This window comes from Pleurodeles waltl, chromosome 2_2 (assembly GCF_031143425.1).
Source record: "Pleurodeles waltl isolate 20211129_DDA chromosome 2_2, aPleWal1.hap1.20221129, whole genome shotgun sequence".
In the NCBI taxonomy this organism is placed as follows: domain Eukaryota; kingdom Metazoa; phylum Chordata; class Amphibia; order Caudata; family Salamandridae; genus Pleurodeles; species Pleurodeles waltl.
Genome location: NC_090439.1, coordinates 1,012,872,100 through 1,012,896,417, shown reverse-complemented (window position 1 = coordinate 1,012,896,417; position 24,318 = coordinate 1,012,872,100). Strand labels below are relative to the sequence as shown.

Below are 24,318 nucleotides of genomic sequence, written 5' to 3'. Positions count from 1 at the left end.
CCCTAAACCAAACTAGTCAGATTCCTCATTACCTCACAAGAAGAAGGACTGCTTAGCGGAAACCCCAGCAGAGAAGGAAAGGAGACAACAAATTAGTTGGCCCCAGCCCTACCAGCCTGTCTCCTGCTTCAAAGAACCTGCAGAAGAAAAGCAACGCTTCCTGCAGGTCCAGTGACCTCTGAAACAAAATCCAGAGGACTGCCTGCCTCACAGAGGATCAAGAACTCAGGTGGACAGCAGCCCCGCCCAAAGAAGAACAGAAGAAGAAACCTGTTCTGAAAGACTCTCACCTCACTCCAGAAGCGTGAGTCCTAATCACTCTGCACCTGACGCCAACGGCCCGAGTCCAGGTGGCCCAACCGACCAGAGAGGACCCCCAGGCAACGCCGACCAAGTGCCCACCCTGGGTTGACCCCTTCACGACGACGCCTGCAGAGGGAATCCCGAGGACCCCCCTGACCGCGACTGCCTCGGACGAAGATAACCGACGCCAAAGGACCCACAGCACTCAGGCCTTGGAGAAATCAATACCCGGTGCAGCAACGATCAACAGGGGGTCCTCTTCCCTGTCCGACTGGTTGTGTGCCCGAGACACCCTCCCTGGACCTCGCCTGCAGACCATGAGTGACCCCAAGGGTCCCCTAATGGAGTTTCATTGGAAACCCGATACCCTGTTTGCACCCTGCACCTGGCCGCCCCAGTGCCACTGAGGGTGTGGGATTGGTGCCTAGTTGGCACCCCTCCAGTGCTCCTCTAATCCCCCCTGGTCTGCCCTCCGAGCCGCGGGTACTTACCTGCTGGCAGACCGAATTCCAAGTACCCCCTGTCTCCATAGGAGCCCATGTTAAAATTGCTCAAGTTTGACCTCTTCACCCGACCGGCCCCATGTTGCTGGTGGGGGGTGTTTGGGGTTGACTTGAACCCCCAACGGTGGACTACCTATAACCCAGAAACTGGAACTTTAAGTCATGTACTTATCTCTAAAACTGTACTTTATTTTCTTCCCCCAGGAACTGTTCTGAAAATGCATTGTGTCCACTTTTAAGATAGATATTCTTTGTTTTTGTTTTTAAAACTGTTTTCTTGACTAGAGTGAAACAAAGTTACATTGATATCTATGCTAAGTACTTAACTGCAACAGTATTTACTTCTGAACTGAGTCTTGTGGTTCTAGTAATAAAGTAACAAATATATATTTTTCTATATAAAAAGTCACTGAATGTGTTTCCACTATTGCTTGTGTGTACAACAAATGCTTAACATTGCCCTCTAATAAGCCTAACTGCTCGGCCACACTACCGCAAATAGAGCATTAGTATTATCTATTATTGCCTCTGTCAAGCCTCTTTGGGAACCCCTGGTCACTGTGTACGCTATATCTCATTTTGATATAGTATATACAGAGCTAGCTTCCTACATTACCTGATTACGAAGCTCTTGGGTTTGAAACATATATAAAAAAAAAAATCACTTTTCTAAATTATTCATTGAGTGTGTGTCTCATGTATTGCCTCTGTGAGTACAACAAATGCTTAGCACTACCCTTTGATATGCCTAACTGGTGGCCCGCACTGCCATAAATAGAGCATTGTTCCTATCTTCTTTTACCTCTGCAAAACCAATTGGGGATCCACTGGACTCTCTGCACAGTGTACTTCATATCTGGTAGAGACAACTAGCTACAGATCACTTATCTTAGAGTTGCCCCCCAGACGTCAGACTGGATCCAGAATTTTTTTCCAGATGTACCTCTGCGTGTCAGTCGAGAGCTTTGTGCGACTCCGTAACTATGTCGTCCCTGGATATGATGCTGACAGAGTCCATATAGCCCCTCCCCCAATGCTCTGGCATCAGTTTCTTCTTTTCTGAGCAGCAATGCGGATCGGAGAAGTAGTTTCCTCTGGCTGTTTTTTGGCCTTCCCTTTCAATGTTTTTTTTTTTCCATCGTTGGAACAGTGTTTATGCCTACTGTCTTTAAGCCTTGTGGGCCCTGTGCTCAACAGATGTCGGTCACGGACCCCCACTCTGCATGTGGTGCTTAGGCACCCATCACAATACTGACGACTGTGACGCCTGTCAACAGTTGAGGCCTAAGACAGTGCAAGAGCAGTGGATGAAACTCCTGGTGGCGCAGTGTTTGCAGGACTCTCGTAGACATCGTAGTCCTTCATCTTCTACTTCTCACCCCAGAGACCGTTCTAGGAGTCGATCACATGCGGCTCCTTTGACATCTCTGGTTCCAGTGACATCTCTAGGTAAGCGTTGCCCACGGTCGAAGTCGCGTCCTCCTCCCGTTTCACCATCCCATGTGGCTCCCCCAGATCTTCTGAGAATGAGTTTGTGCAGGAGTCAACCCGGTCCCTTCCACCTTATCCTGGCGCCGGGGTGACTCTGGCCCAGATGTGGGATGACTATTTGTCCTTGCATGCCTTTTTTGGGTCTACTCCTCCCTCAGGAGCTCTTTCGTGCCATAAGGAGGTAACGGGTGCACCGACTGGGTCCTCACTGGCAGCTTTGTCCTTGGTGCCTGTTGGGCCCTTTGACCTCGACCCCAGAGTTGGCAGACCGAATTCCAAGTACCCCCTGTCTCCGTAGGAGCCCACGTTAAAATTGCTCAAATTTGACCTCTGCACCCGGCCGGCCCCGTGTTGCCCATGGTCTACGTCACGTCCTCCTCCCGTTTCACCATCCCATGTGGCTCCCCCAGATCTTCTGAGAATGAGTTTGTGCAGGAGTCAACCCGGTCCCTTCCACCTTATTCTGGCGCCGGGGTTACTCTGGCCCAGATGCTGTTTTTGGGTCTACTCCTCCCTCAGGAGCTCTTTCGTGCCCTAAGGAGGTAACGGTTGCACCAACTGGGTCCTCACTGGCAGCTTTGTCCTTGGTGCCCGTTGGGGCCCTTGACCTCGACTCTGGAGTTTGATCAGCTCACAGACTTCCACAGCTCCAATCGTCTGCGCTTGGTTCATCCCTTCCGATGCCGACTTCGGCTGTGATGGTGCCTGCGACTTCGCTCAACACCCGGATTGTTATATCTCCGGAGTTGGACAGTGTCCCTTCTGAGGTCTCTCCCTACAACCGTCGGTCAAGGTAGGCTCAGACACTGGCAGCGGCGCCTTTGGAGTCAGATGTTCCTCACTTGGCATTTTCTGAGCCTCAACCTCTGGTTCTTCCATCGGAAGGGCCTGGGTTTATTTCTAGGGTCAATCTGCTTAATCAAGCGGTTCGGTTGCTTGGCTTTGCCAATGCAAGCGGCCTTGATTCCTCGCCGGCTTTCAGCCTCCTGTCATCTCCTGGGTTGGCATCAGAGGCTAGTTCTGCTCTTGCAGACATGTTTAAATGTGTTTTAGAAGTGTTGCATGTACAGCTTCCTACTGTGCAATTATCCACAGATCCTTTGCTTGATTTCTTACATCCCAGCCTTCTGTGGAGCCGGTCCTTCTTTATTTTGAAACCCTTTATGCTATCCTATTGGGAGTTTGGATCCAACCGGTTTCTGGTCCCCCTGTGGAGCTCTCTATTTCACATAGACACAGGCCAACCCCAGAGGATCCGTCATGCCTTTGGCGGCATCCAACTACTCAAAGTTTTGTGGTGCAAACTGCATTGGCTGCACAAAGTTTTACGCAGATTCCTCCTGTTCCACCAGAGCGAGAAGCCAGGCAGCTGGATGCTTCTGGGAGAAGGATTTATGCCTCATTTAGTTAGGCCTTGAGTTCCACTAATACTTCTTGTGTTCTTGCTCAGTTCTCCCAAGGTTTGTGGGACTCAGTGGAGCGTATTTTTCCTTCTCTGCCTAAAGAAGCTAGAAATGCTCTCAAGTCTTGTGCAAGATAGTCAGCAGGCTGCCAAGCTTACTGTTAGATGTGGTATGGATACCACAGATTCGGTTGGACAGAGTATGACTTCAGTGGCGCTACGGCGAAGGGCATGGTTACGTTCTTCCAGGTTCTCCGAAGCTGTATGGGCATCATTGCTTGATATGCCCTCCGATGGCACATTCCTTTTTAGCCCGCATGCTGATTCAGCCTTAGGCTGCTTCAGAGATTCCCATGGTGGGACTTAGTGTTACATCCTCTTCATACTCCAGATTCTTTTTCTGGCGTTTTCCTTCTTCAGGGGCAATTGTACTTGTTTCTGCGGTTATACTTTTATTATGGTGGTGTGTTCTTGTTGTCATTTGACACCCAGCGAGAGGTTCCTGCTCCTTGCAGGTTCCTTTGTTCTTGTCATGTTCTGATACATCATGGAGATATTGTTTAGTGACATGGTTAAGTGCCTCTGAAGGAGCAGGCCACTCTTGTACAGGGGTTCCAATCCAAAAACGTATGCCCTTTATGTTCATTATACGCTGTTTTCCCCCCATGATGGAAAGGTTTTCTTATTATTTTGCAGGTCTCATTCCTCTACATGGGGTGTTTTCTGTTGCTATATAGGCAAGTTGCCTACGATGTATGCACTTTCTACGGGGAGTCGTGTTCGGCTCCAGCTCTTCAGAGCAATTGGTGCATGCTTTTAGCCACTCTCTTCTGCTTAATTATTCCCTACTAGAAACTTGCTCAGCGCTCCTATGGTAGCAGTATGCTATCTTGTATCACTACGGATTCTATTGCTGTTTTTGCACTTGTCCTTTTCCATTGGTACTGTGGGAGATGTTTTTTCTCCCCATTATCCATTGCCTGATTCCATTGGACATATGGGTATCCCTTCTTTTCTGACTTTTTAGGATGGTCCTGAGGGCACCCTTTTTCTTGTAATATATCTCTATGCATGTACAAGTTGTCTTTCTTCGAAGAAGCTTTTTCGAGTCATGAGATCGAGTCACTCCTCCTCTCAATGATAGTGCGCATGGGCATCGAGTCCTTTGTTAGATTGTTTTCTTTCCGCCGTCTTGTTCGAACGTGTTCCCAATTGCTCCGGTAGATCTTGGTTTGGTACTATCTGAATTTCTCTATCTTTTCATTCCATGTGGTTATCGTTTTCGAACACGTTTTCTGACTACACTCGATCCGATTGTGGCGTCTGGATTGATTAAACGCACTTTCGGGCACCCATGCTCTTCTTGGGCCTACTGCATCACAGGCTCATGGATTGGACTCCATTTCGATTCTGCCCTCTGTGCCACGCCAAGTTCCCCTACATGGAGCAACACTCAGTGTGTAACCTCTGCCTCTCTCCAGATCATAAGGAAGAAACCTGCAAGGTGTGCCGATCCTTTCGGCCCAAGAAGACTTTGCGGAATCGAAGAGCAAGACGGCTAGAGATGGCATCAAAGTCGACAGAACATACACCCAACATTTTCGGTGAGGAACAGATGCAAACTGCAGTCTCCATCGCAGACTCTGACTCCGACCATGACTCAGATGGGGAAAGCCAAGTTATTCCGTTGGCACAGTACGTGAGTACACCAGCTCCTTACCATCACCAAAAATGGTTTAACAAGTCACAGAAGGCCTTGGGTCTACCACTGCTTGCTGGCCACGGTCAGACCAGAAAACTTCATCTCGTCGATCGACCCTCAGGTTCAGCGTCAAAAAAGGCCGAAACGTACTCCACCGAACAGACTCCCTCACCTGTTTCTGGATTGGGTCACAAGATGGAAGCTTCCACGTTGGAACCAAAATGTATACATACCACCTTGGAGCCAAAACAACCAAGCTCCTTTTCGGAGCCGAAAAATCTTCCACCTGCCTCAGAAACCACATTTTCGGCCCGTTTAAAGCCGTCTGTCACTAAGCTTTCACAGCATTCATTTGTGGGAAGTAAACCTGTTCCATCTTTAGAGTAGTCAACAGACATTAGATCCATTCTTGAGGTCATGGACCACAAGCAGAGGAAAATACTGATCCAAAAGGATACGTGGAAAATTATTGCTGCTCCTCCTCCTGTAATTAAGAGGATACGGTCATTCCAATAAAGTTTGGAACCTGGCCCTTCACCTGCAAAAATATTTAAGCACAAGGAGAAGCCAAAGACAGCCTTCTCCACCGCATTCGCCCTTTCCTTTCTACTTCTCCACCACCTCACACTCCACCACCACCTTCACCAACACAGCTTTCGGCACAATCTCCTGTCTCCTCACACAGGGATTATATGGGTGATTATCCTTATAATATGGACCCATGGGATATGTACGATTCTGATCCAATTCCACCTAACGACCCTGATCTATATCCCTCAAGGCCATCTCCACCTGAAGACACCACAGCCTATAATCAGGTCATTGCCAGAGCTTATAATGTGCAGATGCACTCTGGGCCCATAGAGGATGACTTCCTATTCAGCACAGTTTCCTCAACACATAAGCAATACCAATGTTTGCAGAAGTTGCCAGGCATGTTAAAACATGCTGATGACATTTTTGAGGAGCCGGCAAAGGCTAGGGTACTAACACCTAGGGTGGATAAGAAATATGAAGCTGCACCATGAGATCCAATTTTTATATCACAACAATTACCACCTGATTCCATTGTGGTCAATGCAGCTAAGAAAAGGGTCAACAGTCAGTCCACAGGGGATGCTCCTCCCCGATAAAGAAAGCTGCAAATTTGATGCAGGAGGCAAAAGAGTGGCGACTCAAGCTGCAAATCAGTGGAGGATTGCCAACTCCCAAGCTCTTTTAGCCAGGTATGACAGGGCACATAAAAAAAGGGCACAACAGGTAGTGGCAAAAGGACAAGCTATTGCCAACAATCAGATTAGATCTGCAGTGGATGCCACTGACACCGCAGCTAGCGGAATTATTACTAGTGTAATGATCAGAAGGCATGCTTCAAATCGGTCCTTAATATGCCATGTAATTTACAGCAACTATTTGGACCAAAGGTGGATACCACCATTGAAAATTTGAAAAAGCACTCCGGTACAGCAAAGGCCATAGGTGCCCTTTACACAGCACTTTTTCAAGGCACTTTTCCTAAGCCTCAATTCAGAGGAGGTTTTAAACCCCAAACATCAGAGGCCTCTACGTCCCAACAAAAAGGGGACAACAATATTATCCCCGGGGAACTTTTAGGGCCTCCTATAGAGGACACAATTTCAGAAGTAGGGGCAAATCCACTGCCACAAGAGGTGCCTCCACCTCATCAAAGCAGTGACTTTCTCTGCATCCCCACACAGCACACATCTCCTGTGGGTGGAAGAATGCAATATTCCACCGTCATTGGCAACAAATTTAATCAGATCAATGGGTACTCTCAATTATCCACAATGGTTATTGCCTAGAACTCATTTACACTCCACCAAACATTCCCCCTCGTTCACACAGGCTTTCTCCCAAACGTATTCTGTTAAAAGAAGAGGTACAATCTCTTCTACTCAAAGGTGCAATAAAGGTAGTTCCCATCAATCAACAAGGAACAGGAGTATATTCTCTATACTTCCTCATACCAAAAAAGGATGGCACTCTCAGACCAGTCCTCAATCTCTTAATCAGTATATTCTCTCAGAGCATTTCCACATGATCACTCTTCAGGATGTCATCCCTTTGTTACAAAAACAAAACTACATTACAGCATTAGATCTAAAAGATGCTTATTTCCTTCTTCCCATACATCCACCACATCGCAAATATCTGAGATTTGTGATAGCAGGCAAGCACTACCAGTTCGAAGTACTACCCTTTAGAGTAACAACAGCACCAAGGGTATTCACAGAATGCCTAGCAGTGGTTACAGCATACCTCAGAAGACAGTACATACATGTCTCTCCCTATCTGGATGACTGGCTCATAAAAGCCAGCACCATTCAAACATTTCAACAACACACACAATACACAATCGATACCCTACACAGACTAGGGTTCTCAATCAATTACCAGAAATCTCACCTTCAGCCAACACAAATTCAACCATATCTAGGAGCAATTCTGAACACGCAGTCTGTATTAGCCTACCCAAATCCACAAAGAATTCAAGCGTTCTCACTCTCATATCCCAATTACAATACAATCAAACTTACACAGTAAGGTTTATCATGAGGCTATTGTGAGTGATGGCTTAGTGCATAGCAATAGTACCCAATACGCGTCTAAACATGAGACCCCTGCAACAGTGTCTCTCACAACAATGGTCTCAGGCACAGGGTCAACTTCACAATTTAGTGTTGTTGGACCGCCAAACTTAAAACTCGCTGCAATTGTGGAATCAGACCAACTTATCAAAAGGGCTGCCATTTCAGGACCCTGTGCCACAGACCATAATCACCACAGATGCTTCAATGACAGGTTGGGGAGCCCATCTCAACAATCTTACGATATAGGGAGAATGGGTCTCATTTCAGAAGACTTACCACATAAACCACTTGGAATTGCTAGCAGTGTTTTTAGCACTCAAAGCATTCCAGCCACAGACATAAACAAGACAGTGTTAATAAGGGCAGACACTCATCTCAATTGTCCCTTCTAGCACAGACAATTTGGAAGTGGGCAATTCACAATCGCATCCAACTACTAGCAGAGTATATCCCAGGGATACACAACCAACTAGCGGACCTCTTAAGCAGGACACAGCAACAAATACACAAATGGGAGATTCACCCACAAGTAATCCTACATTACTTTCACATGTGGGGAACACCACGCTTAGACCTTTTTGCAACCAGTGAAAACGCAAAATGCCCAAACTTCGCATCTAGGTACCCACACCCTCGATCCAAGGGCAATGCTCTATGGATCAATTTATCAGGGATATTTGCTTACGCTTTTCCCCCTCTGCCGCTGCTAATTCCGTTTCTGGTCAAGAAGATCCAGCACACTTCCCTCACTATGATACTCATAGCTCCCATGTGGGCATGTCAACGCAAATACACAACACTGTTGGATCTATATGTAGTACCACATCACAAGCTCCCAAACAGACCAGATCTATTGACTCAAAACAAGAGTCAAATCAGGCATCCCAATCCCAGTATCCTCAACCTGGCGATTTGGCTTCTGAGGTCATTGAGTTTGGATATCTACAGTGTCCATCAGAATGTATGGACATTCTAAAGGAAGCACGTAAACCTACAACTAGGCAGTACTGTGCAGCTAAATGGAAACGTTTTGTGTATTACCTAAAAACATGAATCCACTTATATCAGGATATTGTTTGGGATTTGCTTTACTTACAAAAAGCAAATCTTGCATATTCATCTATTTTAAAATTCATTTAACAGCAATATCAGCCTACCTCCAAAACAGACAGCATATCTTTCTGTTTAGAATTCCTTTCATAAAAGCTTTTATGGAAGGCCTTAAAAGAGCTCCACCAGCTGCAGCCTGGAATCTTAACGTTGTTCTCTCAAGGCTTATGGGTCCACCATTTGAACCCATGCATTCTTGCACACTTCAATTTGTCTCATGGAAAGTGGCTTTCCTGGTAGCAATTACTTCCTTAAGGAGAGTAAGTGAAATTCAAGCATTCACTTTAGAAGAACCCTTCTTCCAAATTCTCAAACACAAAATAGTACTCAGGACACATCCAAAATTGCTACCCAAAGTGGTCTCACCATTTCACATCAATCAGTCAGTGGAATTGCCAGTCTTCTTTCTCCAGCCAGTTTCAGTTGTTAAAAGAGCTCTCCACATTCTTGATCCTCAAAAGAGCTCCTATGTATTATATAGAAATAACAAAAGATTCTAGAAACGGTAAACAAGTTTTTGTGGCTTTTCAACAGCCTCATAAAGGTAATCCCATTTCCAAACAAGGATTAGCCAGATGAATAGTAAAGTGTATTCAAACTTGTTATCTTTGAGCTAAAAGACAAATATTAGTAACTCCTAAGGCACATTCTACTATTGCTACTCATGGATTACCAGTCCACCAGTTGGGGTCTAAAACACCCACCCCATACCTTATTTCTCAATGATACAATAATTGTGTATTAGCTTCCACATTTCTGAGGTATCTGTTCAGTGTCATTGCTTGATATGTTCAGTGTACTTTGCATGTGCTTTAGATAAGAGCAGGGTGCCATGGAGGTAGACCTTTCCTGCAAATCTGCCACGTCTGCAAGTATGTAAGTATCACAGTTATTGAAAAGGGTTCAGGGAGTAGATATCCTTAATGTGGTTGGCTGGTACCAGTTTCTTAATAATGCATTACCATCATTCCGAGCTCTAAGAATATATAAACCACTCTAATTATTTTTAAATGCTGTAAGTGTGCAGCATTGTATTACTGCAGTTGTGTTACAGAGTCATACTGCATAGGTTGAAGAAAAGTGTATATCTATTTTAAGTTTCAGAGCTTGGACAAATCAGCTCAGTGTTCCTGTATCTTGTCAAGTGACACAACAATTATCCAATTCAAGTGAGACTTTCTTACATAGCTCTTTGAAAGCTGATTCTGTGTAAATGCACACATATATTTTTTGGAGGAATGCCACATGTCATTTTGGTCATAGTTTGGTGTACAGATCATTACACTAAGCAGTCGGTGTTAAAAACCAACAATAGAACAGTGGAAAACTTAAAGTGCTAGGATTTCTATTTATATTGTTGTTGAACTTTAGGCCTCCTATCTTAATCAAAACATTAATCCTGGCTATGGAAAGTATGAGAAGAATGTCTCTCTTGAAAATATATCTGATATGGTCAGAAGCATATTGATACAATTTTTTGCAAGTAACCATTTTGTTCCTCTCCACAGGACTGCACGTAAAGAATATATCACTGCTAAATATGTAGAGCGAAGGTTTGCTAAAAGAAAATGTGAGCCTTCTTCAACTAAACTGAATGAACTATTTGAAGCTGTGAAATCCAGGGATTTGCTTGCACTTATTCAGGTTTATGCTGAAGGAGCAGAGTTAATGGAGCCACTCTTAGAGCCTGGACAGGTAAGTTATTTCACATTGCTGAAGAAACAAGCACATATTTAGTCTATTTGCAGCAAGACTATTTTTATTCATTCAAAAAATAGAATTATCGCTGTCCAGAACTATCAAAAGTAATCTTTAAAATAACACCTTTTTCCCAGAGCCTAGCTGATAGAAATGGGACTCTGCATGTGGCACATGGGAACACCTAACTGTCAAATTTTATTAACTGTGGTCTCCCAAGCAGCTTACAGCACCTTTTGCGGTGATCAGTTCTGTAGAAGCCATGAAGGGATGTGGGTTAAGACAGATCTTCAAAAAGAGAAGGAGGCCTTGTTTCCAACAGTCCACAACTTTCACTTCCACCAGCTAGCAAATGGTTAAATCTTGAGGTAGCGGGGCTAAAGGCCAGAGGCAAATGACGATCCTTGAGATGTGTGCTTGTTCCATTCCCCCGTTCAATATTGAGAATGTGAGGTACATTCCGCCAAGTGCTTTCGATCTCACTCTCAATTGGAAGAGGTTGAGACTACTTTATAAGAAGTACCAGATGGAATGCTTTCATATTTTGGTAGACACTTCTAAAGGCATATTTCTCATCTTAAAATGTCCACTAGGTGACTGACTCTGGAGAATTTTATAGCAGTGCTGACGCCTGCTGGTAAGGGCTGGACGTGACAGACTGGAGCCACATATATGAGCCACTCCTGCAGACTGCCATCCGTTCCTTTCTTTCCATGCCTTTCTATGGGGATTCAAAGTTCCAATCCAAACTTTGTCAGCCTCATGATGACTCTAAAACATGTCTTCACTGTACTAGGGAACAATGTTCATTACGAAAACAACAGGATTCAAGCAGTGCAGCAATTGCAGGAAACAGATGTCAGACCCATGCAAGGTGTGCCAATGATGCCTGGGCTCCGTACACGACTCTAAGTTGCTCCCTAATGCACCTGAAGGGGATTCAGGACTGGGAGGCGAAGATATATGTCACCAAAAACAAGAAGTCGTTATGGTCTTCACACAGATTCCACTCCTATCCAATTTGTGTGCCTGGTTACTGGTCCATTCCTGCCACTGCTTCACTTCCCACTCAAAGCCCTCTGGTTAGTCAAAGTCCAAGCGCAAGTGTGAGACAATGGAGTATATTATATGGTGTGGTTGTGCAACTTCATTGTGTAATACACTTAATAATAATAATAATAACTTTATTCGGTATGAAAAAATTCATCCATTACAATAAATATTCTCCAATACATTTGTTAAAAATAGCAATAAAACCATAAATAATAAGAACACCCATCAGGAATAAAAAAAAAACATATATAACCACATACATAGAAGCAATTAAATAGAAAATTCATACTAAAAACTCCACATTATTACGCCAAGTAATAGCTCCCTTCAAGGATGATCCCAGCCCCTTCCACACCAATACATCTGAGGCCATCTGCAACCACATAAAAGCAGGACGATATTGCACAAAACCCTTGGGCCTTAGAAGAGGTAATAAAAAACGAGTTCTGAATGGTGCATAAAAAACACAAAACAAAGTAAAAGGGGGCAAGGTCTGTTGGGACACCCCATCACAGGGGCAGGGTCTAATACATTTGTCCCCATACTGACCTAACGGGAAACACAGATTACTTCTGATGATTCCCAAGCGGAAACGGGTTATGAGAGACCTTTCCCTCACATCCTTTATCTCTAAGAGACAGCGCTCAGGACCTACCCACATCTTTAGCATAGTGAAATCCCTGATCGATTTTTTCCCTAAGGCCTCCCCCTCCCTCCTATTCTTCTGGATCCTTAAAAAATTCTCCTTAACCCATTTCTTGTCACAGCTAATCAGGCCTTCGGGATGATCAACCAGTTCAGGCCGCCCCAATAATACACTTATGACTAGTAGGTTTTGTTTGTCAGACCTTCAGCTCAATCCTGGTAGCTGTAGCTCTGAGCAGCAAGGCTTACACAAAGGGACAAATGTAAAGCATTTAAACAGCACCCACCAGTTGAAGAAATTGAACACCAATTTATAAAAAAAAATTGGCTTATTTTTATTTATTTTTAGACACCACAATGAAGAAGCTCCATTCGAGGGTTCCAGAGCTATAGAATTTACACAATACCATAAATCAAAGTATTTCACTCAACTGCGAACAAGCAATGGCAAAGTCAGTGAATTGAGAAATGTTTTCACTAAAACGTTGTGCTAGTTGAATTGCAGTCACTTGGAGTCACTTTAGGTGACCAACTCCAGTAGGGAGCAAGTGGGGGGACCACCAAGAGACTCAGAATCAGTTACCTCCACAGGTGAAATAATCTCCAGGCACTTTATACCCTTTGCAATGGACTCCTATAGAAGTGGTCCTAATGCAAGGGATTCCAGAGTGAGCGATGCACCAGTGCATGGTAAACACAACTACACTATGATTCACGTTACAACTACAAGATGGCCGCTGTGAAATAGCCCATGTCTAAAGATCGTGTGACATGGCCTGTGTTAGGATGGCCCCTCGCTACAGTTTGTTTTGCATTTTGGCCTTCTCACACTGAGGAGACATCGTAAAGATATATGCACTATTTTTACAATACCAGGCTCACCCTCCTATCTTTATACTATTATAACAACCTGTGGTATTTGTTTCACGATATTGGTACTGTAATAGCAATCTATATTCTATCGCAAATGGATGGTTGCTTATGAAGGGCTTATCTTCCTTTGCAATGGTGAAGGGTTTTACTTTTTCACCCCTTCTCCTTTTTACACGGAGGATATATGTGCGTAGCATACTAACTCTCAACGCTATTAGATGCTCGATATGGAATGACTCTATAGCTATATTATTGTGACAGCTTCTGATTGGTTGTCTGGACGCTTACTCATTTTTCATTGGGCACTGCCCCGTTTCTCACCTGCTGATGGATGCGGCACCTGATTTCTGTTACTCGTCGCTTTTAGGATGAGCAGAGGAGGGTAGGTCGCTTGAACTCTTTGAGCTTGAGCCACATGAGTGTCAATGCTGCTTACTATTTCATTCAGTGTTGCTCTTATTTTACTGACCTGGGCCTTTCAGGCTTTCCTTGTGTTACTGACGTGTTTTACAGTTATCTGCTGTGCGTTAACCTGTCCCTTCGACCTATGGAGCTTGATTTGATGGATTCATAGCGTAAGCTATCTGGCCCACACCTAAAATCTATGAGTTTTTGCGTATCTCACTGTGGGGACACATGCAAAGTGTGTACCTTTGTGTTTTAATCACGTATGTCTACCATCATACAATGTTTGCATGTGTGTGTATTTTGATGTTTGTTGTATTTGTGGTGACTTGGAGACTGTGTATCTTCCTCTGCAGCATGTGCATGTCTGCCTTCGGAGACCCTTGGATTTTGAAAGCTGGACACAGCGAGCTTGACGACCCTTTTAAACACCTTGTGCTTTAACTCTATTTACTTTCTATGTGTTTGTTTCCTTTTTAGGTTGGACGATGCATTTCTGATTATTTTATCAGGTATATTTTCCAAGGGAATACCTAAGCCTACACTTTGAAGAAGCGTTGTGGATTATTTTGGGCCTGTAGGGCACAAAACATGTAGACTTGATTACATCTGACCTGACTGCACTTAGGGACTTGTCGCTACGTGGGCACCTTACACCACTCGAGTGGCCCTGACCCGTTTCATGGGTTTTTAACCCTGCGAAGAGTATCTCTACATTAAGATTGATTTTTGGTATCTCATAAGCAGTTTTGTTCTCCTTTCACTTGTACATACACATTCACTCCACACAACACTCAAGTCACTCTCACACATGCACCTGTTATCATACAGCAGCAAACCAAAAGACCTCTGCTAAAGTGACTCTTCAGAGGAATCCTCCCGTGGGGCATTGCAGCAGCAGCCCTACGAGGAGCGTGCCTGATGGTGAAGCATGACATATTTAGGGATGTGTGAGGGCACTAAGAATCTATCCTTGTGGTCCCTAGCTCATGTTCTCCTCCATCACCTTACTTTCTTTTTTCTTTTTTTCTGATAGAAACAGTACCTCCCTTGTTGAATGTACCATAGTTTTTGGAGCCTGGGTACTGGACCTTACATGGCTCCTGGACCCCCTTTCTCTCTGTTATTCTGAGTTTAAAATATAAAAAGTTGTGTAATTATTAAAAATTGGTCTCTGATTTATTCTTTGAGTTTGTGTCTTATTTATTGCTTCTGTGAGTACAACAAATAATTAACACTTCCCTCTGATACGCCTAACTGCTCGTCCACACTACCACCAAAGAGAGCGTTAGTGTTATCTACTTTTGCCTCTGTCAACCAATTTGAGATCCACTGGACTTTGTGCATGGTGTACTCTTTTTTTTAGTACACCATATATAGAGCCAGCTTCCTAGATTTTTGGATCAGCAGTGGGGTCTGCAACTTTGCATTTGCTGACACCACTTTGGTCAGTAAGTGACTACACAAGTAAATCCACAAATTGCGTTTAGTTAGAGGTGCATTTTTGTTTTCCAATTGGTAATTTTTCTAAATTCGTAAAATGAGGTGTTAGGGCCTTGTTAAGTCCCAGTAAAAAACGTACTATAGTTAGGACTTGAGTTAGGATTTTTTTCTGGCCCGCAAAAAAGGTCCCAACTTTAGTGCAAAAACGAGTACCTCAGAGGTTGTGAGTAAGGAGCTTGACCTTACCCCTTCCTACAGCTGACCCAACGGCAGCTGAGGATCCACTGTAAAGGGTACAAGATCAAAACAGGCTCAAACTTTACCACTACAAAGCTTCAGCAGCTATTGGCAGAGTATGATCTTAGCCCATGCTGCGGATGAGACCACACCCCCTGAGAACCAGGGTGGAGTGAGTGAGGAGGAAGACCTAGAGATTGCCCTCCTCGAAAGGGAGGTACCTGCATCCAGCAGCCAAACCAAGGTGCTCAGGGCACCTGCATCTGTTGAGGATGGCTCATGTAGCTCAAGGCAGAATGATGAAGTCTCTGAAGAAGAGGCACAACTGGAAAGAGTGGCCCAGAGAATAGCCCTGGAAGACAGGATACTGGTCATAGAAAGGGAAGGGAACAGAAATAGGTCTAGCATCAATGAATGGTGGCAGCAGCGTAATACAGGGACACAGTAGACTTTTCTGGCCCTAAAATCCCCAAAGGGATTGTCCCCAAATGTAAGGAGGGTGATGATATCACCAAGTGGTTCTTGGCCTTCGAGAGAGGGCCTGTATCGCTAGAGGAGTTAACGAAAAGTACTAGGGCTCTCTTCTTTGGGAACTGTTCACTGGAAAATGTAGGGATGGACTCATGACACTGAATGCGGCAGATGCTGGGTCCTATGACCTCATGAAGGGTACCTTGATTGAGGGACTGGGCTCACCACTGAAGACTACAGAATCAATATCAGGGAGACTCGAAAAACCCAGAGTAAATCAGGGGTCGATTTTTTAGACTTCTCAGTAGAAATAATAGGTGGGTAATTAAAAGGTAACAATGTGCATGGTTATGAGGGGCATTATAATTTTAATATGAAGGAGAATTTGCTGAGTAATTATGTTTAGGATAAGGTACATCAGTACCTGGTGGACCTAGGTCCACATTTTCCTCAAGAGTTGGGGGAGAAGGCAGACCACTGGGTCAAGACAAGGGTGAACAGAACTATCACAGAAAGATAGTAACCAGAACAAGGACAAAAACAAAGAGTCTTCTAAAGGCCCCCAAAATCCTGCTCAGGAGGGTGTGCCATGGGACTCTTCCCAATCCTAGAGGGGGTATAAGGGTAAACACTGGGATTCCAAAAAGGCGTGGTGTCATGACTGTAAGGCTCTTGGACACCATACTGGAGACCCTCCCTGTCCCCACAAAAATAATGCCTCTAAAGCACTTGCAGTAAATGCAGTGGTAAAGTCTTAAGATGGAATTCCACATGGGTCCTGACCCATGTCAGTGAACCCTCTGGGGCAGCTCTAGTTTCAGAGGGCAAGGTAGATGTAGCTGCCCCGGCTGGCTCGGCCAGTAATCTGGAGAGAGACAGACACCAGCCATAGATAAATGGGGTAAGAGTTCAAGCCCTGAGAGTCACTGTGGCCAGTGTCACCATGGTGACTGACCAACTGGTGTCCTCAGATCAATACCTGACTGGTGAGACCTATACAGTCCTCAGTGCTGATAATCAGCCTAGGGTACATCCCATGGGGATGGTATCCTTAGAAGGGGAAAAGGGTTACTGGCAAAAAAAAAAGGTGGTGGTATCTTTTGAAATTCGTGTACAGTGTCTGCTAGGCAATGATCTGGAGTCCTCCGCATGAGCCAAGGTTGAAAGAAGGACCCATGCAGCAATGGTGGGTATACCTAGTTGGGTGTGTGTAAAAACAAGAACACAGAGCAAAGCCCTGGGTGAAAAAGTGGAGTTGAAATCTGGAATAATAGCTCAGCCTACCAAGAGAAAAGGCAAGGAGATTGGGAAACCAGCTTCTGAACCGATAAGAGACCAGGAACTCTCTCCTCAGGGAGAAGACCTGTCAGCCCCAGAGGGAACTGATCCTCAAGAACTTGGACCTTACAGGGCTGAGCTCTTTGGCCCAGGGGAACCCTCTAGAGAGAATCTGTGCCAGGGATAGAGGACCTGTCCCTGTCTTGAAGGCCTGAGAAAGCAAGCTGCTGATCAGGAAAAGGGAGGGATCAGTGACTCCCACAGGACCTATTGGGAGGAAGGACTCTTACACTGAAGCCCGAGACCCCAAACCTGGTGCCTCTAGAAGAGTTGGTAGTTTGGAGAGTTTTGCCTCACTCTGTCCCATGGTATCCGCTTAGCGGGGCAACTTGGCCAGGCTAAAACTTGAGTAGGTTAGTGAACCACTTCTAATGGACAGGTTTTGTAACACTCTTCACCACCTGTCAAGCTAGTGGCAAAACTGGTGGCCACCCAGAGGGCCCCTTAATTTTACTCCCAGTGGATGGGGTTCCCTTGAGAAGGTAGGGATTGACATTGTTGGTTCCCTAGACCCTCAAATAGCATCAGGAAACCGATTTATACTGGTTGGTTGTAGTGGATCATGCAACCAGGTACCTTGAGGCCATTCCCCTGAGGGCTACTACTGCCCCTGCTCCTGAAGATTGGTATCTTCACCAGAGTGGGCTTTCCAAAAAAGGTGGTGTCAGACGGAGGTACAAACTTGATGTCTGGCTACCTGAAATATGTAGGCTGAATCTGGTGTGACTTATAAGTTCACTACATCACGTCACCCCCAAACTAATGGTCTTGTTGAAAGGTTCAACAATACATTGAACGGTATGATTGATGGACTCCCTGAAAAACTCTGAAGGAGATTTAGGGGGTCATTCCGACCCTGGCGGTCATAGACCGCCAGGGCCGGGGACCGCGGATGCACCGCCAACAGGCTGGCGGTGCATCCAGGCCAATTGCGGTCAGAAAAGGGAAACCGGCGGTTTCCCGCCGGTTTTCCCCTGGCCTGAGGAATCCTCCATGGCGGCGCTGCAGGCAGCGCCGCCATGGGGATTCCGACCCCCTTCCCGCCAGCCTGGTTCTGGCGGTCAAAACCGCCAGAACCTTGCTGGTGGGAACGGGTGTCGTGGGGCCCCTGGGGGCCCCTGCAGTGCCCATGCCAATGGCATGGGCACTGCAGGGGCCCCCTAACAGGGCCCCACAAAGATTTTCAGTGTCTGCATAGCAGACACTGAAAATCGCGACGGGTGCAACTGCACCCGTTGCACCCTTTCCACTCCGCTGGCTCCATTCGGAGCCAGCATCCTCGGTCGCCCGCCGGCCCAGCGGGAAACTCAGAATTACCGTGGCGGTCTTTTGACCGCGCTGCGGTATTCTGTCAGGGGAACTTTGGCGGGCGGACTCCGCCGCCCGCTGAAGTCAGAATGACCCCCTTATTGTCTTACTTCTTTTTGCTTACAGTGCCACAGAAGGGAGTACGTTTTTCTCCCTTTGAGCTTCTGTTTGGGCATCCTGTAAGAGGACCACTTTGTCTTGTGAAAGAGGGATGGGTGAGACCGCTCAGAGAACCTAAAAAGGATATAGTGGACTATATACTTGAATGGCTGAGTACATGAAGAAACCATCTAAAAAACTTGAGGCCAGCCAAAAGCACCAGAAGCTCTGGTATGGCCAAAAAGCTGCAGTGGTGGAGTTACAACCCAGCAAGATGATGGATGGTGTGCTGAAACTTTCCAGACACCCCCCACTCAGGTTCGGAAAGACTTCTGCAACCTCTGTGGCCGTGCGTCCTCCAGAGTCACAAGGACTCTGAATGCACTTGGGAAAGCAAGAAGGAATCTCCCTTGGAGTGAAGGAGTCAATCTTCTACATCTGCCAACACCTGAACGTCTACAACCAGTTTGTGGCTCCTGCTGTCCCACGGACTCTTGAAGGCTCTACAACACATGTGGTGGTGGTTCTGTGGCTCTCCAGAGGTCTGACCTGTCTTCTGTGCAACTGAGAAGTCTGTGGTCCCTCATTGGAGCCATGTCTGTTTGTTGTTGCCAAGGCTTGTTGGCTCCTCAGTCCAGAGGCCTCCTGAGTTCAAGAAGCCCTTGCCTCCAGCACTAAACAGCTCCAAGAGCGGTCCTCCCTGCAGCTCCTGTGACATGTGTATCCCTCTTTGCAGTGCTGCTGAGACCTCCCTGACACTCCCAGTGCCTGCTGCCAGAAGGTCCTGCTTGGGGTTCCATTGATTCCTACTGGCTCTCGTGCTTGCTGAGGGCCAGCCCTTACTTACCTGCAAAGGTAGAGTCTTCTGGATCTTGCTGGTCCCCAAAATCCTGCAACACTTTGTTCAGCGCTTGGTTGCATTTGCCAAGGCTTATTGGTTGTCCCACTGACCCCTCTACAATTAGACGACCGGTGTGGGACAACTGGTGGACTACTCCTGTGATGTTCCTGCATCGCCTGGACTCCACAGCTGCACTTCTTCAACCACCGTCCTGTAGGAAAGCATCACCAAGAAGGGTGGGCATTGCTCCCTGCACCGCCTGGGCACCTCTGAGTGGTCTTTCCTTAGGCCCTCTTCTTCCAGAATCCACACCTGGGTTCCTCCGACCTGGTCCACCGGTTGCGTCAGCATCTGGACACCTGAAGTCTCCCATTGACTTCAAAGGGAGATTCTAACACAACTTCCCTGCTATGCACCTGGGCTCCCTGGTGTAGGTACTCCAGTTCTCTGGGTATCTACGGTTGGGGGCACTGTTGAACCTCCCTTTCCCAGTGGGATGGTCCCTAGAATTCGAAAACTCAAACTGCGACATCCCCATGTTATCCTATAAACACTGACCAGGGTTACAAGTCTGCACACAGGCGCCTGGGTAATCCTACCTACTTTCCTTTGGTGTTTTATTACTTCCCCAGTCCTAAGGGTCCTTGGCTGGTAGTTTGGGTTGGTAGTACATTTCACATTCCATTTTTTTTGTATATGGTTTGCCATACCCCCCAATAGTGGCCCATTTTATTCTCAGCTGTTAATTACCTGTATATTTTCCGATTAGGAGATATACCAGTTAGTTTAGTGTGTGTGTGTGTGATATAATAAGTAATACATTATTTTTCTAACACTGGTGTGGTCCTTTCCTGTGTGTCTCTGGTTATCTAGAACCTCCTACACGATCACTAGGGGTTGCTGGGACTCAGTACAGGGGGCCTCATCTATAGGAATACACCATATACTGAGCCAGCCTCCTGCACTCACATTCTGGTTCGAACTGACTACAGGCCTCTCAGATGGCTTGTCCAGATGAAAATGAAAATCCCTAACTGTTGAGGTGGTCTATCTCCCCACAGGGAATGGACTTCTCAGTGGACCATAGACCTGAGACTGACCACATCAGTGCAGATGGCCTTTCCAGGTTCTTCCACTTAGAAGATGAGAACTCTCTTGGGAAAGGTTAGTTTCATCCTCTTACGTTTGAGGGTTGGGAGATGGTCATGTAGGAAAGCAGCCTTTTCTGGCATGGGTAGCCCCCACTTCTTGCCTGGTATCTGATGTGATTTTAACTGAAAGTGCACAAGTTTCCTGCTGACCAGGATCCTAGTGCCACATCTTGTTCCCTAAGCTGGGACAGTCTTTTCATTCAGTTGTCACCAGCTTCAGCATCCCCTGTAAGTTAAAGCTTGAAGTTCCTAGTAAATGGTACTCCTGGTACCTAGGACTTTAGGTACTAAAGAAGGTCCCTAAGGGCTGCACCCCTCCAAAACCTTGCACCAAACGCACACAGTGCTGCCTTTGCGGGCTGCCTGTCTTGGTACAGACAAAATCTAAAACATGATCTGTCACACATCCCAGTGTGCCAGGGTCCCGACCAGGGCATTTGATATCTGTAACTCACCCCTACAGAACGCCTAAAGCTCTAAGACAGGGTGCATTATATCATGTGTGAGGACATATCTGCATGAGCAGATATGCCATTTCTACGTCTTTGACAGTTCTTAGACACAGTAAGTGTACAGGAAAGCCATTTTGAGTCCATGTGCTGAACACTGGTCATTACGAGTTCCTAGCTAGATAATGGCTTCACTGAAACAAAGGGATGTTTGGTATCAAACATCTCCTATTAATAAACCCTCACTGAATCCAGAGATGGATTTATTAATATATGCACTCAGAGGGCACCTTAGAGGTGCCCCTGAAAACCTACTCGACTGCTAGTGTGTTAACCTACTGGTCTAAACCGGTACAGCCACCATAGACAGATTTATGACCTCCTGAGGTGAGAGCCAGTGCTCTTGAAGCCAGGAACACAAGCCTGCTCTAGGTGGACTTGTTCGATCAGCTCTTCTGGGCAGGATGGACATTCCAGGGCAGTAAGCTTAAAAGGCCAAGCCGCCTTTGTAATGCAACCCAGGTCTCTCCAGATGGTGGTGGTGACCAACCCCCTGTCCGGGCCCCACTTTTTGGCAGCAAGACAGGCGGGAATATTAGTAAGATTAGGAGGTGTGCCCACCTCATGCCAATCCCACCCCTAAGGTAGACCAGCTGATGTAGACACCACTTTTTAAATTCTTCTATCTTATTTTGGATGGAATTAGTATTCGAGGGTCAGGGTTATGCCCATCATGTAGAGGGTGTAGCCTCCCTACAGGTAAGCAACCCATTGGATGCTGTGTGGCACTCCCTAAAATGTCCCTAAATTTACTATTTAGTTGGCACACCTGACCCCAAGAACTTAGATTTAATTGATCAAGAGAAGGACAAAGAAAAGCCACTGCCTGGTAAGAACATCAGAAGAGCTGTGGACATTTTGGCGCAACACCCTGCCTTGCCTGCACCTCTCTCTACCATTGCGACAGAGCGACTTGTCCTGCAAGCTGGAGAGCTACCAAAACTTTGGGTAGTCTGCCAGCACTTAAAAACTACTGCCGGTCTCCCTTGTAGTAGAGGAGCAACTTCCCTGCTTCTGCGGGCAACAAAGGACAGAGTCCGGTCCAGTGCCTTGCAACTCCCTGGCCCCTGACTAACGCTGGGGACAACCAGGAGGAGGTACTTGTGCTCTGGAGGACCAGGACTGTCTCCCCACGAAGTGTGACGACATCAGAACTCTCCGGAGTCATGCAGCACCAATCCCCGGGGTACCGTATGCCCTGCACCAAGCATCACCAGTGAGAGTCCAGTCGGGATTCTCACTACATCAGGACCAAACAACCATCGAATGACATCTGCAGCACTGAGACTCCCCCCCACCCCACCTTGTGAGTGGCCCACTGCCCTGATTATGCCTCTGCCAGCTGGTTGACCTTGACCACGAGGAGCCCCTTTGTGCACAGAGCCCAGCCACCCTCTCCACTCTGCACCGAAGCTGACCAGCCTGCGTCACAAAGAGCCAGCTGTACCCCCTTGTTGTTAGGGACCTTGTGAATCAAGCCCCATTTGGAAGCTCTCAGATTTAACCCCCCAAGTCCCCTGTGCAGTCTGCTTATAGCTCCCCCACCCCTCTTCATAGCGCACCCAGCTACAACCACACCAGCACCCTGCTCCTGGTGGAATCCGGGGAGCTCCCGACCAACTGCTGGTTGTGCTTTGGGCCTTGGGCCCCTACATCTCTTAACCCAAAAGGTGAACCCCCAAGACTGACTGTACTTACCTTTCTGCATTATTGACTTTTTCTCTCCATAGAATTACATTGTGCCAAAAAGGTGCACATGTTTAAACTGTTTACTTACCTGCAACTTTTAAACACAAAATCGGTACGTACTCTTTTGCAGAGTTCTTTGTTTTAAAATATACATAAAAAGAAGTGTTATTTTTTTCTAAATTGGTCTTGGATTTTTTCTTTAAGAGTCTCATTTATTGCCTCTGAGAGTACAACAAATGTTTAGCCCTACCATCTTATAAGCCTAACTGCTCACCTACACTACCACAAAAGAGACTGTCCACTGGATTCTCTCCACTGTGTACTTCTTTTAATTGCACCATATAGAGAGCCAGCTTTCTACATGGGCTTGGTGAATTCGGGTGCAACTTTGAGTATCAGGTCCTCTTCTCTGGTGATGCGTGGTGGCAGTTGGTATTGATCTGAAGACTTTGGCCTACCAACTGTGTTGTGAACAGGAGGTCAGCCATCTGACCCTTGGAGTCTATGCTTTGGCGGGTCTCTGTAGACAACTTATCCATGAGCAGGACATGGCAGAAACGGTCCCTCTACTTAGCTAGCCACCAGGTTCAGCCAGTGCAGTCCATGCCATTGTAGCCTCTCTTTGCTGGATTCACGGTGCAGCAGATCAGTCCTTCTTCCAGTCCAGACGCGATTTGAGTTCTGGCTTCCAGGGGTGCCATATGTATGTTCAAAAAGTGCTCTCAGGGTAGACACAGTCAGTAGCCAATGGGGATACTAAGTTCCCTCCCTCTTGGTGATGACTTCCTGCGAAGATCTGACTATCTGAAGATACACCATTCTGCCTTATCCCAACATGGTAGAATTCCTTTCCTGGTGTCTAGAGTGCCCTAGCCATCCCAGAAGTGTGTCTACCAAGGGGGCAACACACCCCTGAAAAAACGGTTTATCAACAGGTTTCCCTTCTCCTTCCAGGCACCAGCTTAAACAGTGGGGCTGCCCATCTCCCAAGTGTTCACTCTTTGCTCTTCAAAAGCAGCTTCGCATGTTGCACACTGTAACTTGTTATAACAAACCCTTAACTACTGGGCCTTTCAGCCCTCCCCACTCCCCCAAGTGTTGTCCTTTTTTGGCTATTTGGGGTAGTTTACGCTTAGGCCCCCCCCCCCCAATAACATTTCGTCCATATAAAAGAGTTTTAAAGGTAGCCAGAGTTTGTGGGTTCCCCTGGAGGAGGACAAGAAATTAGCCAAAATACAGCTAACATTTTTTTTCTTTTTTTCCAAAAATGGGAATAAAGTGCAGCAAAAGAAAGCATAGTTTTTTTCCCTGCAAATTACATCAACAAAGGGTTTGCAGTGCTCAAATCACAATCTTCCCAGCTTTCAGGAGCAGGCAGACTTGAATTAGAAAAACAAATTTTTCAACACAGTTTTGGCATTTTACAGGGACATAC

General features: G+C 46.2%; 1 protein-coding gene across 6 annotated transcripts in view; it reads left to right on the top strand.

Annotated features, from left to right (window-relative positions):
• The window catches only part of ASAP1 (ArfGAP with SH3 domain, ankyrin repeat and PH domain 1), a 1,537,410-nt gene that overhangs the window by 1,064,253 nt on the left and 448,839 nt on the right, over positions 1–24,318 (top strand). For all 6 annotated transcript variants that reach the window (XM_069220757.1, XM_069220758.1, XM_069220756.1 and 3 more), the window contains one exon: positions 10,632–10,818. In XM_069220757.1, coding sequence (XP_069076858.1) covers positions 10,632–10,818 — 187 coding nt within the window. The remainder of the gene's footprint in view (positions 1–10,631; positions 10,819–24,318) is intronic.